This window comes from Vicugna pacos, chromosome 6 (assembly GCF_048564905.1).
Source record: "Vicugna pacos chromosome 6, VicPac4, whole genome shotgun sequence".
Taxonomy (NCBI): domain Eukaryota; kingdom Metazoa; phylum Chordata; class Mammalia; order Artiodactyla; family Camelidae; genus Vicugna; species Vicugna pacos.
Window position 1 is genome coordinate 30,687,009 of NC_132992.1, and position 13,816 is coordinate 30,700,824.

The 13,816-nt window shown below is 51.4% G+C and overlaps 1 protein-coding gene across 3 annotated transcripts; it reads right to left on the reverse strand.

Moving 5' to 3' along the window:
• Positions 1-450: 450 nt before the first annotated feature.
• KLHL33 (kelch like family member 33) lies at positions 451-7,123 on the reverse strand. Of its 3 annotated transcripts, none has more exons than XM_072963945.1 (5): positions 6,958-7,123; positions 5,900-6,671; positions 3,389-4,313; positions 3,106-3,273; positions 451-3,000 (listed from the first exon to the last, which is right to left on the reverse strand). In XM_072963945.1, the coding sequence occupies exons 1-5, from the start codon at positions 6,994-6,996 to the stop codon at positions 2,448-2,450; spliced, it is 2,457 nt and encodes an 818-aa protein (XP_072820046.1). In that variant the 5' UTR covers positions 6,997-7,123; the 3' UTR covers positions 451-2,447. The 3 variants fall into 3 exon arrangements, with proteins under 3 accessions (XP_072820046.1, XP_072820048.1, XP_072820047.1); XM_072963947.1 differs by lacking the exon at positions 6,958-7,123 and adding an exon at positions 6,890-6,936; XM_072963946.1 differs by lacking the exon at positions 6,958-7,123 and adding an exon at positions 6,878-6,908.
• Between the last annotated feature and the right edge of the window lie 6,693 nt (positions 7,124-13,816).

A 13,816-nucleotide genomic window follows, 5' to 3' on the forward strand; every position in this document is an offset into this window, starting at 1 on the left:
CAGGTGGTGCTCAGGCCAGAGCCTGGCTCAGGGAGGCCAGGTTGGGGCCTGGCTAGGGGCTCCCAGAGCCCAGGGGCTGCTCACACTGCTGGGGACCTCCTGGAACTGCTGACGGAACTCAAGGTGAGTCTGCGGGTTGGATTCAAGCAGCTTCTAGAGGCAGGCATGGAGGTGCTCATTCTTCTCCTCTAGCTGGTCCAGACAGGAGTTGATCTGCTCCAACATGGAGTTGATGGCAGCGTATTCTGCCTCTCTGAAGCCGTTGTCATTGCATTCTGTGCTAGCCTCCACTGGCACCCCAAAGCCCTGACTGGGGGCACATCGCGGGCTCGAACGCCACAAAGGCCGCTCAACGATGGAACGGTGGTCACACCAACAGCCGGTGCAGGGCAGCTTGAATGCTTTTTATAATACAGCAACTCAGACAAGAATGATTCGATCATGGTGAAACCTTTATTTAAGCCTATCTTTGCATACAAATCACAAAGAACGAGTTCACAGAAGTTCACCCTAAAGACTCAATCCTCATAGTTACTCAGTGCTTCCAATTTCCTTCTTCCCTGTCTTCTTTAATCTTTCTTCTCTGTTCTCTTATATATCCTACTTACCCCTCCTCATTTTCAACTATGTTCCTAAACAGAGATATAGAAAAAACAATCTTATTAAAATAATGAAATCTCAAAAAAAAAAAATAAAATAGTCAAGCCCCTCCAGACCAAGATGGAGAAAGATGGAAGGGGCCTCCCTCCTCTCACCTTTAGCAGCATGAAAGCCTTAATAAACAATGGTGATAGAAAACTGACCTCTGGAAAGAACTGGCCCTTCTTTGCCCTAAGCTACTCAGGGGTCAGAAGTGGAAATACCAGACAGGAAAGATTTAGGTGAGTTGTGGAGGGAGGGAACTTACAATTGTTAAGTGAAAGCCATTGTCTTCAGGATGCTTCCAGAGAAGAGATTAAGCTGGCAAATGGCAGAAGAACTCTCTGAAGAACCCCTGGAATACTGACTTCCCCTTTGCTCTGGAGACACAGGGCACTACCCACCCAACTTGCTTCTTTCCTCTGACTGGAGTGCCTTCCTCTTTTTCTGCCTGGTGAGTTTCTGGGCAGCCTTCAAGATCCAGTTCAAACGATATCCATCTGATGATGACTTCCCTAACAGAACCACCCCTGGGTAGAGTTCCCTTCTCCATCCTCTGAGCTCTTCTGTCTCTAACTATGAGGTATAAGAGAAAGCAGCTCTTGTGAGAGCTACGAGGCAAGTGTCCTTCCCTCTAAGTCCACTAGAAAACTTGTATTTGTTTACAAGTGTGTACTGATCAGGAGCTCCCTGACCTTTGGATCTTTAGTACCTCACATAGTACTTGGCACATAGTAGATAATTAATAACTGTGAGGGAGAAAGGAGCGGAGAAAAAAGAGAGGGAAAAAAGGGAAGGAAAAGCAGGGTGGAAGAAGAGAGAGAGGAAGCATCTGACTCAACTTTCCCTGGCTGAGAAAAAGGGAAATGGATTCCCAGACTCTGGAGGAAAGCGAGAGAGGGGAGAACCACTTTTGTGGGTCTTCTCTGCCTCTCACTCTTCTCTCTGCCACTTCCTCTCATAGCTTAAGACCTCACACTACAGCTGTACTATTTCCCTCCTGATCCTTCGATTCACCCCAAAGGGAAGGAAAGAAGCCAGTCAGTCTCCTGACTTCATCTACCACATGCCCTCAAATCTTGTTTCATCCTCTTCCCACCATGGGCTCCTCCCTCTTTGCCCTCCTAATCTTCCCCATGGGCGGTGCTCCCACCTCATTGTCCTGCATCTCGGGCCCCTGCACTGTGCCAGATCCAGACGGAACTTCCCCTCAGATTGGAAACCAAGAGGCTTTTAGGGGCAGCCTGTGGTGTCTGGCTGAGGGAATGCTAGACTGGGTCTACAGGTTACCTGAGAAAGAACATTGTCATGAGTGTTTGGGTATCTCAGGGATTGGAGAGTAAAGAGAAGCAACAACTACAGTCCTTCTCCCACACCCCTCGACTCTTCTACAGATGTCCTTTCCACGTTCTTCTTCATCCATTGGTCAGAATCATCATTGTCCCAACTGTCCTCTCTTGGCCCCTACACCTTGGCTACTGATGCTTCTTCACTGTTTTCCCAGAAAAGCACACTTTGCCCAGCAAAAATCGTGCCAGGGTCCCTAAACCTTGTAGACTTGCCCCTGGGTCTCCTCTCCTTACCTAGGTATTCAGCTGCCTCCCCTTCCCCAACGCTCTTTCTCCAGGAATTCCGGAACCTTTTCCAAAATGAAGATCATATATACAAAAGCAGTTTATGAGTTGTAAAGCACTGTGCTAGAATAAAATACTATCATGAGTAAGGCCTTCTCTTTCTCTGCATCATCTCTGTCCTTCTTCCATGATGTTTCTTATCCCTTCCTCCCCGCATCCACCGATGCTCCCACTTCACCCAGCAGGTTTAGTTTGGTGCCGCATGGGAAGCAAAGCTATGTGCTGCACAGCGGGCAGCGTCAGGATGCAGGCAGGCATCTCAGCCCGGGGCCTCGGCAGAGTTCCCAGGCAGAGCCATCGGCCCAGGCCAGGACAGTAGGCATGGATAAGGTGGGAGGGGGCATAAGTACGGTGGCTGTAGCCCCCCAGCACCAGTAGCTCCCCCTGCACCACAGCACCTGCAGCCCCCACGTGGGGGGAAGGCAGGGACGTCAAGTGAGTCCAGCTATCAGTCCTTGGTTCATAGGCCTCCACGCTCAGCAGGTCCCCAGTCTCACCTAGCCCACCCGCTACATACAACCGCCCACCCAGAGCAGCCATGACATGGCCAGCCCGAGGTACCCCCATAGGGCTCAGAAGTGTCCCCGGCTTCTCAAGTTTGGGGTCATAGTGCAGCAACGAGGCCAGGTATTGGCCAGTCCCGCTGCAGCCACCGCTCACGTACAACCGGCCCTCCAAAACAGCCGCTGCGTGGGCAAAGCGTGGTGCTGGCAGTGCAGGTGCTGGCCTGAGGGAGAACAGGGCACGCGTCAGGCAATGGTCATCTTCAGCTCTCCTCTTCCCAGTCCCCTAGCTTTTCCCTGATGCCTGAAATGCCCCCTTCCCTGCTCACCTCCAGACATTGACCTCGGGGTTGTAAGTCTCCACAGAGTTGAGGGCAACACCATTGTCTTGTCCGCCCAGGGCATAAAGCAGTCCATCCAGTTCCACCAAGGGGAAAAGGCTCCGAGCCTGGCACAAAGGTGCCACCTCCTCCCAATCCTCTTGACTGGGGTCCCACCTGGACGCAGGGGGTCAAGAGATGGGAATAGTGACCCTGGGAGCCTGCAGTTGGCTGGGCCACCAACCTCCCTCGGCTGCCCACCTTGGGACCTGCCATCCTCAGGGGCCCGTACCTGAGAGTCGAAGCCAGGGTGTTAGAGTTAGTGTAGAAATCCTGTCCCCCACACACGTAGAGTTCACTTCCTGCTAGGCTGACAGCCCCATGCCGGAAGCGCCCTGGGGCAGGTAGGGCAGGCAGCCGCCCCCAGTCCACAGTGCGAACCAGTCCTGTGCCGCAGCGAAAGGCCCGGGCCCACCACACTCCTCGGGACGGCTGTCTCACGGCCATGTCTGATCTGAGCCCATCCCCGCCAATCACTACCAGGGCCTGGTCAGGTTCCCTCCGTCTCTCTTGTCCTGGAACCTCAGCCTCCACCATCAGCTGATAGAGCAAGTCCGGGGACAGGGGTGGAGGCAGTCCAGCCGCCCGTACCCTCCGTAGCTCCCTGGTAGACATGCGGCCAAAGCGGATACATCGAAGTAGGGCCTTGGCATCTGACTCCTGGATCTCAGGGTTGGCAGCTAGCCAACACCGTGCAGCCACAAAGGCCTCGAACTCCTCCTGCAAATGTAGCTCATCGCTGTCCAGGAGCTCAGCCAGGCAGGCAGCCGGTAAAGAAGGGAAAGTGGAACACAAAGCCACAGCGGGCAGGTGGGTGAGGAGGTACTGGTGCGCTTTGCTCCAGAGCATCTCAAACCCAGGGGCTTCAGCCATGGGGATCAGGGTCAGGCAACGGGCAGGGCTGAGGCCTCGTGCCAAGGCTCTCTGGCACAAGGCCAGGCAAGAAGAGCTCTGGTACTGCAGAGCAGCCTGGGCGGCTCTCAGCAGTCCTGGCCACCTTGCCCGCACAACCCCGGAGTAGGCATAAGACACGAGGAGTCGCAGGTCCTGGGCAGAGATGGTGTGCAGAGACACCTCTGTGCCCTGGGATTCCCTCATCCCACTCAGGAGCATGGCCCCAAAGAACTCACTGCCACAGGCGAGGGCCGCTCGGTGCACTGCAAGAGGGAGAAGCAGAGAGGGATCTACAGTGTTGCGAACTACTAGGCACTCTCCCAACCTCCCAACCCCAACTTTGGGCCAACCACCCAAGACCACAGGCCAAACTGTGGTCTACACCAGAACCACACTCAGAGCCAACTGTCAAAGGACTCACAGCCACTTGTATTTCATGCCCCTTCTTACTCATCATTATTTGCTAGAGACACATTCCCACCATTAAGTTGGACTATTTCTTAAGAAAGTGAAAGCAGTGATATAAGTATGTTTAAGTTCCGAGCCCTAGGGAGAATTTTATAACTATGAAATTTGAAATTCCCCCTCCATCTAGTGCAATAGGAAATGATAACCAACACTTTAGCAATCTGTTATAAGAAGAGACAAGAGAGATGATTTCTCTCTCTTCACCAGGAGAGGATCCAGTGAGGGGGTCATCTACAAATCAGAAAGAGGACCCTAACCAAAACATGACCATGCTGGCATCCTGGTCCTGGACTTTCAGCCTCCAGAACTATGAGAAGTCAATTTCTGTTGTTAAACCACCCAGTGTATGGTATTTTTGTTATAGCAGCCCAAGCTGACTAAAATAGGATGCTTTTCCTTCTGGGAGTCCAGAAGCACTTTGGGTCCCAGTAATTCCTCTTACCAAGCAGTAGCCATGCGACTTTGGACATATCTTAAAGTCTAACTTCTTTATCAATAAAGTGTAAGATCTGAACTGGATCATATCTAAACTAACCCCTTTTGATTTTAAACTTTCACGTGTCTCCACTCTGACTCCATTTGCCAAGTCCTATGTGTCATAGATTTGGCTGCATAGAAGGCAATGCATGGCCTGGTGAAAGCAGACTGGGCAAGTGGATGTGGGCTTGTATCCTGGTTGTCACCAGTTAACATCTCTGAGTTTAATATTATCTGCACCTAGGGACAACAGTATCTGCCTCACTAGTTTTCAATGAGAATGAAAAGAGATGGCATGTGTAAAAATCCCTGGTACCCATTACCTCACTAAGTGTTAGTAGAATCTGAATAATACTGAAGTTATTCAACCCTCTTTTGCTTTCCTGGTGATGAGCAGAGTTAACTTCAAAGTGTCATGACCTGGTAGCAAAACGGTATCAGACCTTGTTCATCTGCTGTAGAATCTACATTTACCATGGTGTCAAACACACTGAGGGGAAAGGACACACTAAATTTTTCCACTCTGTTCTTCCGGCTTTTCCTGTGCCCTAAATAGAAGATGCCAAGAAGGGCCTTAGGTTAATCTCTGCTTGAGTCAATCACCTCCTGCTTGTTCTACTGGCATGGACTATACCCTCAGCTCCAGCCAGTTGGCTGGAAATTTCTTGTTACCGGGCACAGGAAAAGACACATCGTAAATCTATCAGTGCGCCTAGGAAAACAACTCAACTGCGCATGCCCATTCTCAGTGGGTCTGGAGAGGCACCAAAGGCCACCCCAGGGAAATTCTGACTGCAGCAAGGATCAAAATCACTATGGTAGGGATCGAACCACCTGCTGCTTGCACACGCCATTCCGGGTAGCATATGCACCTGCTTTAACGCAATGCCCCACAGGCCCTCACCCTGCAGCCGGCAGCTGCCTGCCTCCAGCTCCAGGTCACATCCGATGCCCTCTTGGTACAGGAGCTCGATGCTGCGCAAGTTCTCTCTCAGCTCCTCTGCCTGGCTGGGGTGCTTTTCATCTTCCCCGGCGCTTCCTGCTCCCTCGCGTCCCCACTGGGCTGCGGCCTTTACCCGGGGCGCTCCCAGGGCTTCAGCCGCGACCAGCACATCCCCCCGCGGGGCGGGTCCCAGCACTCCCTCATAGGCAAAGGTCAGCACGGCCTCCCAGGCCCCGGGCGTTACTTCCAGGCTGAAGAGGGGTTGCTGACCTCTGCCGTTCAGCAGCCTGTCTCTGAAGAGGCTGCTGACTGCGGCCAGGATAACCCGATGCACCCCGTATACTCGCCCCCCTACTGACACCTCTTCATCCAGCAACAATCTCTGCTCCCGCAGCCGCTGTGCCTCCGAGAAAAACTGGCTGGGATGCTCCTCGCTGCGCAGTTCCTCGGGCTCTGCTGTGTCTTCTCCGTCCTCATCCTCTTCCTCCTCCTCTTCTTCCTCTAGGGACAAAGATGGAGAGGCAAGGCTCCCTGGGACCATTGGCCTGGTGCCAGGCTCTCCCAGAGGAAAGGGGGGCAAACTGGGATCCTCGTCCGCGGACGGAGGCCAGGAAGGGGTTCTCCGGGCTGGCAAAGTGTGGTCAAGGCTGTCTTTCTGGACCGGAAGAGAGGCTTGCTCTGGGTCTGACCGACGACGATCTGTTGAATCCGAGACGCTCATGGCCCAGGTTCGCTGGAGGAGAGAGAAGAGGGAGTAAGAACTGGACCCAGAGAGGTCAGAGGAAGCCTTGCCTCTGGGCGGGCGACGTGTTAGTTCCTCATCCTACTTCAGTCCCCTCCCCCATCCCAAGGCTCGAGCGTCCAGGCTACACCGCGCAACTAAAAGGTTGACGAGGTGCAGCAAGGCACGCAAGAAGTGTGTGTGTGGAGACTCAGTACCCGGGACTGTACCCCGTCCTTCTTGTCCCCATCCCAGTGGTCACCCTCCCAAGACACCAGCGGTCCACTTGCCCTCTTACTTGAGCCTGCTCTACTTCAGACAGCGTGGCTGAGGTCATCGCCCCCGCATCCCGCGTCAGTGCCTGCACCGGCTAATTATAGCCAGCGCTGGCGGGTTAGGGGCTGGGCTCTGGGTGCCCAAACTGCGACACCCAATCCCCTGGCCTCGTCCCGAGATGACCTCCTCCCCCTCCCACTTGTAGGTCATGTCCTGGTGCTGAGTGAGGCAAATTCAAAAGCCAAGGAGAATGCGAATCTGGTGGAGTGAGCCGGGCCATAAAGTCTGCGTTCACTGGACTAGGCTGGAGAGGGTGGATGAAGAGAGTCTGGATTGTGAGAGTCCCGTGGAAAAGCGGGAAGAAAGAGTGAAGTGTGTGTTTTGGGACAATCCTGGCTTTTGACTATTGATTTTTCTGCCTACAATAAAGCTGGCACCCTGGAGAGACCAATACTAAAATTCAAACATATCCCATCTGGTCCGCTGAAAGCAGAGGGGTGGGGTAGAAGAAGGGCCAGGAGTCAGGGCTAAGGGCCATGAGCGACCCAACCCAGAGAGGGGTTTCCTCCCTGTCCCAAGGTGGAATCAATGGTGAGAAAGCAAACCCAACCCCGAGTCTTAAGAATCTGGAGGGGTCTAATCCCATTGGTTGCTGGGATGAGGATCAGATAGTGGAACATGGCATGATCCCTGCTGCTGTGGGAACAAGAGTCCTGGACTGGATGGCAGAGCAGTGTGCAAGCATTCTCACTGTTTGAAGCAGGGTACCAACAGCCACTCCCTCTGCCTGGGAGGGCGGCCTTTCTCATCCTCAGACCCTCCTATATCTGGACAATCACGCTTCCCTGTAGTTCCAGGTATTAGCATGGGAAAGGAAATTAGAGAACAGGGAAGTGATGCCCCTTCCCTCCCTTCTCCCAGGCCAAGGGTTGCTGGGGGTGGATTTCCTGGCCTGTAAAAAGGCTGGTCCAGGCAGAATAGATTGCCTTACATGGTGACAAACCAGGAGCAAAGCTGGATTGTTCCTTACACTCATGTGAGCGGGGTGGCGTTCTCACGGAGGAGGGCCGGGTAGGGTGGATTTCTCAGCAGAGCATCCCTTCCAGCTTTCAGCGCTGTCCCTGCTCTCAGCTTGCAGGTACCCAGTGTAGCATCCCCAGCCCTCAGGCTGTACTCCCACAAATGGGTTGACAGAGAAGCAGCCTGTGGTTGTCCTGACTGGCTAAATGGCCAACAGTGACCAGCTTCTGCACCCTTTCCCTGAATTCAGGCATTTCAGATCCTCTTACAGCCTCACTGGGGTGAGACAAGACAGTCAACCCCTTGGGCTCCCACCAGGAAGAGGAGAAACCTCTATCCAGCAGAGACAAACCCCAGATTGGCCTCTGCCCTCCCCCAGCTGACAAGGACAAGGACAATGGACCCTGCTCTGAGCTCTTTGCCAACTCCATAGTCCTGGGACAGCTCCATCTCTGGAGGCTCTGCTCGGCTCTGCCATGGTGTGACCCATGCCCCACAGTGTACCTCTGAAGGTTGAATGAAATCTGCTCTTCTGGGCCATCATCCACCCTCCATTAAAAGCCCTGGCACTGACCTCCCCCCGTAGCCCCTCCAGGTCTATCAGTTGTCCTTCTTGCTGCTGACATGCTGGCTGGGGAGGGGTCTTGGCATCTCAGCTGCATCTGTGCTGTCTCAGCCAGGGGACAGTGTGGCTTCTACCTCTGCTGAGGAGACCCGAGCAGAACCACACCCCCAAGAAGATGATCCAGATGACTTGGGGGCCAGGCCTGGCAAGGTCCCTGTATGCTTTGGCTGTGTCATGGAAGTCATGGTAATGGATTGGCGCTCAGGGTTCCCAAAGGCTGGGGATCAAAGCAGGGAAAGAGAACTTCACTCCCAAGAAGAGTTCTCAAGGGTACCTCTGAGGGCGAGAGGAGACGGCTGAGGGTGACTTTGGCTCCTCCCTCTCTATCCTGCTCCCCCAGATCCACTGCATGCTGGACATACGGGGTGTCATCCTCTATCTGCGGCTGGCTTGGATCACTGCTCAGGCAGGCATAGGTACGAGCTCAGGGTTCTGCTGGGCAGTAGGAATGGCTTTGGGGCATGGCCTGAGTGAATTAAAGGAGCCCCATTCCCACCCACTCTAGGGTTCACATGCCTCTTTATCCTGTTCTTGGCTGCAGTCACTACTGTATCCAACCTGTCTGTCTCAGGCATCTCTACCAATGGCAAGGTCAAGACTGGTGAATCTGTTGTGATCCCCTGATCTCTCAGGGGCTCCTGCCCTGCGGGCATTGCTAAGACCACAGACTGACTTCTCTTTTCCCTTCTTTAAGATGGCACCTACTTGTTCATCTCACACAGAACTGGAACCTGGCAGTTCCATTGGAATCATCTTTGCTTTCGTCAGTGCAGTAGCCATGGCTGTGCATGTGTTGGGCTTTGTGGAGACCCTTTTGGACCTGTTCCAGGTAATGCCTATCCCCTCTCTTGGTGCGCCCTTTTCTCAAGTCACCTGACCACCCAGCCTGCACTTCTGAGACTCCAGCCTGGGTGAGTCATTTTAAGAATCACACAGAGGCATCAAATCAGCCAGCAAAGTCTCTGTGACCTTCTGTGTCTCTGTGCTGCCCTTCCAGAGCATGGGGTGCAGCTACTGAACATGGGTCCTGAAAGTGAGTTTCGAGTAGTGGGCATGGTGACCGTGACTGTCCTTCTGGGCATAGAGCTAGCAGGCATGGAGTGGGAGTCCTAGGCAGGCAGGCAGAGGAGGGAATTGAGATGGGGGTGGTAATTAGGTTTATTTATTTATTTATTTTTAAGGAAGTTACTAGAGATTGAATCCAGGACCTTGTGCATGCTAAGCACATACCTTACCAATGAGCTATACCCTCCCCAACCAAAAAAGTATACTCTTGGCATGGCCCTGTCTAGATAACATTCTCTCCTTTCTCCCCCAAGCCTCTTGGTAAGATATCAACTAACCTGGAATATATGGGGGGCAGAAACAAAGCAGGAAAGGGCAGAGGACAGAGTGACACTGAAGATCTCATCAGACATCAGGGGAGACCATGCTCATGGCTTGAGGAGAAGGGCAGGCAGAGGCAGAAATCAGTGCTTTCCGGAAGCAGTGCATTCACTCATCTCTTCACCTAGCTTTCCCAGAAGTTGCAAGGCGTATTAAATTTTATCCCACCTTCAAAGGTATCACCCCACCTACATGAGTCCACTTAAGTCATTGCTGATTTTTGAGCACCTACTTTATGCTGGGCAATGGGCCAGGTAAGATTTATCTCTAATCTTCCCCTCTGGTTCACTCATGGGTAGCAGTTAGAAAGCCCATAGAGGCAGGACCTTTGGTCTTGACAGCTGCTGAAATGCCAGCCATACTGGCACTTTGGCCCTAGGCAGCCCCCACTCTGCACACCTATTTTCTGTCAGTCCTATTTTCTGAAACATCTCAAATCACACAGGGGCTTGGAAATGAGATTTAGGACATACACTGCTTCATGGGGAGAGAACCCCATCCCACAGCTCTTCCCCACCCATTGGGCATTTTAGAGAGGAACCAAGGGTATTAGAGAGGCTTCTCTACCTCACAGCACAGCCTGGTTCCTGTGGCATCTGTCCTGCTAGACAGCACCGCCTCCTCAGGGCACCCTATTCTCTCTGTCCTACTGGAATTCTGTTCCCTTCCTTTTCCTCTGCTGCCCTTCCCAGATTTTAGGAAGCTGGTTTCCTCTTATGCATAGAGCAGAGATTGAAAACTCAAAAACCTGCAAGAATTGGTCGATCAAGAATAAAGTGGACCAGGTGGGAACTGTGGCAGACTGGAGAGTGCCTGCCCAGTCCCGTGGGACAGCAGCTCCTTGGCTTTAGCCGAGTGTGTAATGTGGGATGGAGACCCTGGACTACCAGATACATGTTAAATGTTGGCAGTTAATTTTGAAAATTACAGGTGCAATACAAACAAAACTCATCTGCAGGCAAGATCCAATCCAGAGACCACTAGTTTTTTGTATGGGGGTCAGCCTCTTGCTGTATCTCACTCCCTCACCTATCTGCCCACTTGCTCACCAGGTTTCCTGAAGGATGTATAGGGCAGCAGCAGAAGGATGAGCAATACAGCGATGAGTGCTGCCCACCAGGTGAGGAGGAACATGATGAGCAGGCAGAGCAGAGAGCCCGGGAGGGAGAGCCAGGGACTGTGTCAGTGGAAGGAAGGGCACCAGCCTACAGAGGAGAGCAAATGCAGCCCATCCCTGTCCAAGCCTCAGCACCACCCACCCCTGCATCCCAAGGATGCTCCCCCAACTCTCCCAGGTCCTCCTAGCCCCAGGCCTTCTCTCAAACCTGCTCATACTAACCAGACAATCGGCTAAGGGAGATGTGGAAATAGCCCAAGTTGACGAGGGCATAGGAGCAGAGGGAAAAGTTGGAGATGATGGGGGCAATGGTGTTCAGATCAACTCTGGGAGAGATGAAAGTTCCAACTCCCCACTCCACCTTCCTCACACACCACCCCTACCAAGTTAGCAGGTGTTTTCATCCACTTTCAGTACTAGAGAGCTAGAAAAGAGTCTTTAGGGTCAGGCCCTAAAAGCCTGAGGTTGGGCAGTGGAGAGCATGAGGGGAAAGGTGATTAATGAAGCCTGGTGTTGGGGGTGGAGGAGAACTCACCAATAATGAGGAGCGTACAGCAATGAGGAAGGCGAACAGGTAGCCTCACAGAGGTTCATGGTTCTTGCCATAGTCTTTCTCAAAAAAGCCATGACTGAGTACAGTTTATGCTGGCACAGCCACTATAAGAAAATATGGCAATCACTGGGGGAGGGTCCTAGGGAAGAAGGAGAATGATAGCCCCCTACTCCTCTAAAGAGGCAGGAGGGAGTGGGGAGCACAGAGGAAAGAGTTGAGGGAGCTTAGGGGTCTGAACAGGATGAAAAGCCACAAGTTGAGTGGTGAGATCTCTGGGAATGTGGGATGGGAAGAACAGAGAGGAGGCAATGGGAGTGACACCTTGAGCTGATCACTGCTCTGAACATTATCACTGCCTTCTTCATAAGTCACAGTGCCTGGTGCTAACTGACCCCCCTAACCAGTGTCCAGTCCTGGTGGATTTTTGTGCTACCCAAAGTTGGTGGAGCCAAGAGACTAAAATCATGGCTTCTTGAGACCTGAGTTGAGGATTCTTCCTCCTAGCTCTGTCTCTCCTGAGTCTCTTAAACTAACAGTATAGGGTCAGTGTGTCCTGCTGATTTCCGTGAATGAAGGCAATGAGAGATGTCAGGCCCCTGGACAGCATCTCCAGCCAGGTCATGTCTAGGGCTTTTAAAGGCCTCTGGTTTTCACTAATGTAGAAAAGCACAGAGGGACTTGAGAAGAGTGACATAATCTGGCCTCCATGTTAACACTATTCACTCCAGCTGCCGTGTTGAGAGCTGACTATAAGTGGGCAGTTGTGGGAACAGCCCAGCTACTGCAATAATCCTGAGATAGACAAGTCTGTCTTGGGCAAGGGTGGGCAGTTGTGGGAACAGCCCAGCTACTGCAATAATCCTGAGATAGACAAGTCTGTCTTGGGCAAGGGTGGCAGCAGTGGAAGTGAGAAATGGAATTCTGGATATATTCTGAAGGTAAAGTCAGTGTGATCGGAGGAGGTGAAAAAGAGGTATCAAAGATAATATCACGGCGCTCTGACATGAACTGCTAGGATGGAGCTGTCATTCACTGAAACAGGAAAGACTGCAGCAGGAAGCTGGGGATAACATAAGTTCAATTTTGTGTATGTTAAATTTGAAACGCCTATTAAGCACCCTAGTCGAGATGCCAATGGGCAGCTAGATATGCAGGACAGAAGTCCAGATGGGAGCTAAAAATGGAGAGTTACCCACACTGACATGGTTTTAATGTGTAAGACTGGATGAAATCACAGCAGGTGTGTATAAGCAGAAAAGCAGTCCAAGGACCGAACTTTAGAGTTTAGAGTTATGGAGATGAGGAGAAACTAGCAAAGGAAACAGGAATAGCAGTTGGTAAGCTGAGAGGCAAACCAGAGAATGTGTCCTAAAGCCAAGTAAAGACAGTATTTCAAAGATGGGGTGTCAAATGCTGCTGACAGCTTATGCAAGATGAAGCAGAAGATGCCATTAGATTCAGGTTTGTGCAAAATCCTGGTGATGGTGGTAAGAACAGTGTTGGTGCCATGGAGTTAATAGGAAATTGGTGGAAGGTGGGAGGGTATAGCTCAGTGGTAGAGTGTGTGCTTAGCCTGCACAAGGTCCTGGGTTCAATCCCCAGTACCTCCACTAAAATAAAGAAGCCTAATTACCTCTCCCCAAAAACAATAAAAAAAAAGTAATAAGAAATAGAGAATTGGTGGAGAGGAAGTGGAAACGACTCTTTTAAGGTATTTTGCTATAAAATACAGCAGAAAAAATAAACTGTAAGGATATATTATACAGCACAGGGAATACAGCGAGTATTTATCATAACTTTAAATGGAAGATGACCTACAAAGACACTGAATCATTATGTTGTACACCTGAAACTAGTATAACACTGTAACTCAACAATACAAAATATTTATTTTTTAAAATTTCTTCCAGCTTGTCTCTTTATTCAGATTGATTATTTATTTATTTTTAAATAATTTGTTTATTTTTTGGAAGGGGAGGTAATTAGGTTTATTCATTTATTTTTAAAGGAGGTACTGGGGATTGAGCCTGGGACCTTGTGCATGACAAGCACACAATCTACCACTACCACCCTAAAAAATAATATTTTAAAAATAGAGCAGGAAAATTAGAAGGAATGGGGCCAAGAGAGGTTTACGTATTTGTAAGATGAGGAAAATGGTAGCATGTTTGTGTGCTGAG

Bases quoted from the DNA above. Each gene is read 5' to 3' on its own strand.
- KLHL33 (XM_072963945.1), bottom strand. From the start codon at position 6,996: ATGACCTCAGCCACGCTGTCTGAAGTAGAGCAGGCTCAA. The intron at 4,314-5,899 runs GTGAGGGCCTGT...TCCCTCTTGCAG, and splicing joins AGGCAGCTGCCGGCTGCAGG to TGCACCGAGCGGCCCTCGCC. The intron at 3,274-3,388 runs GTACGGGCCCCT...CCCTGCGTCCAG, and splicing joins ACCCTGGCTTCGACTCTCAG to GTGGGACCCCAGTCAAGAGG.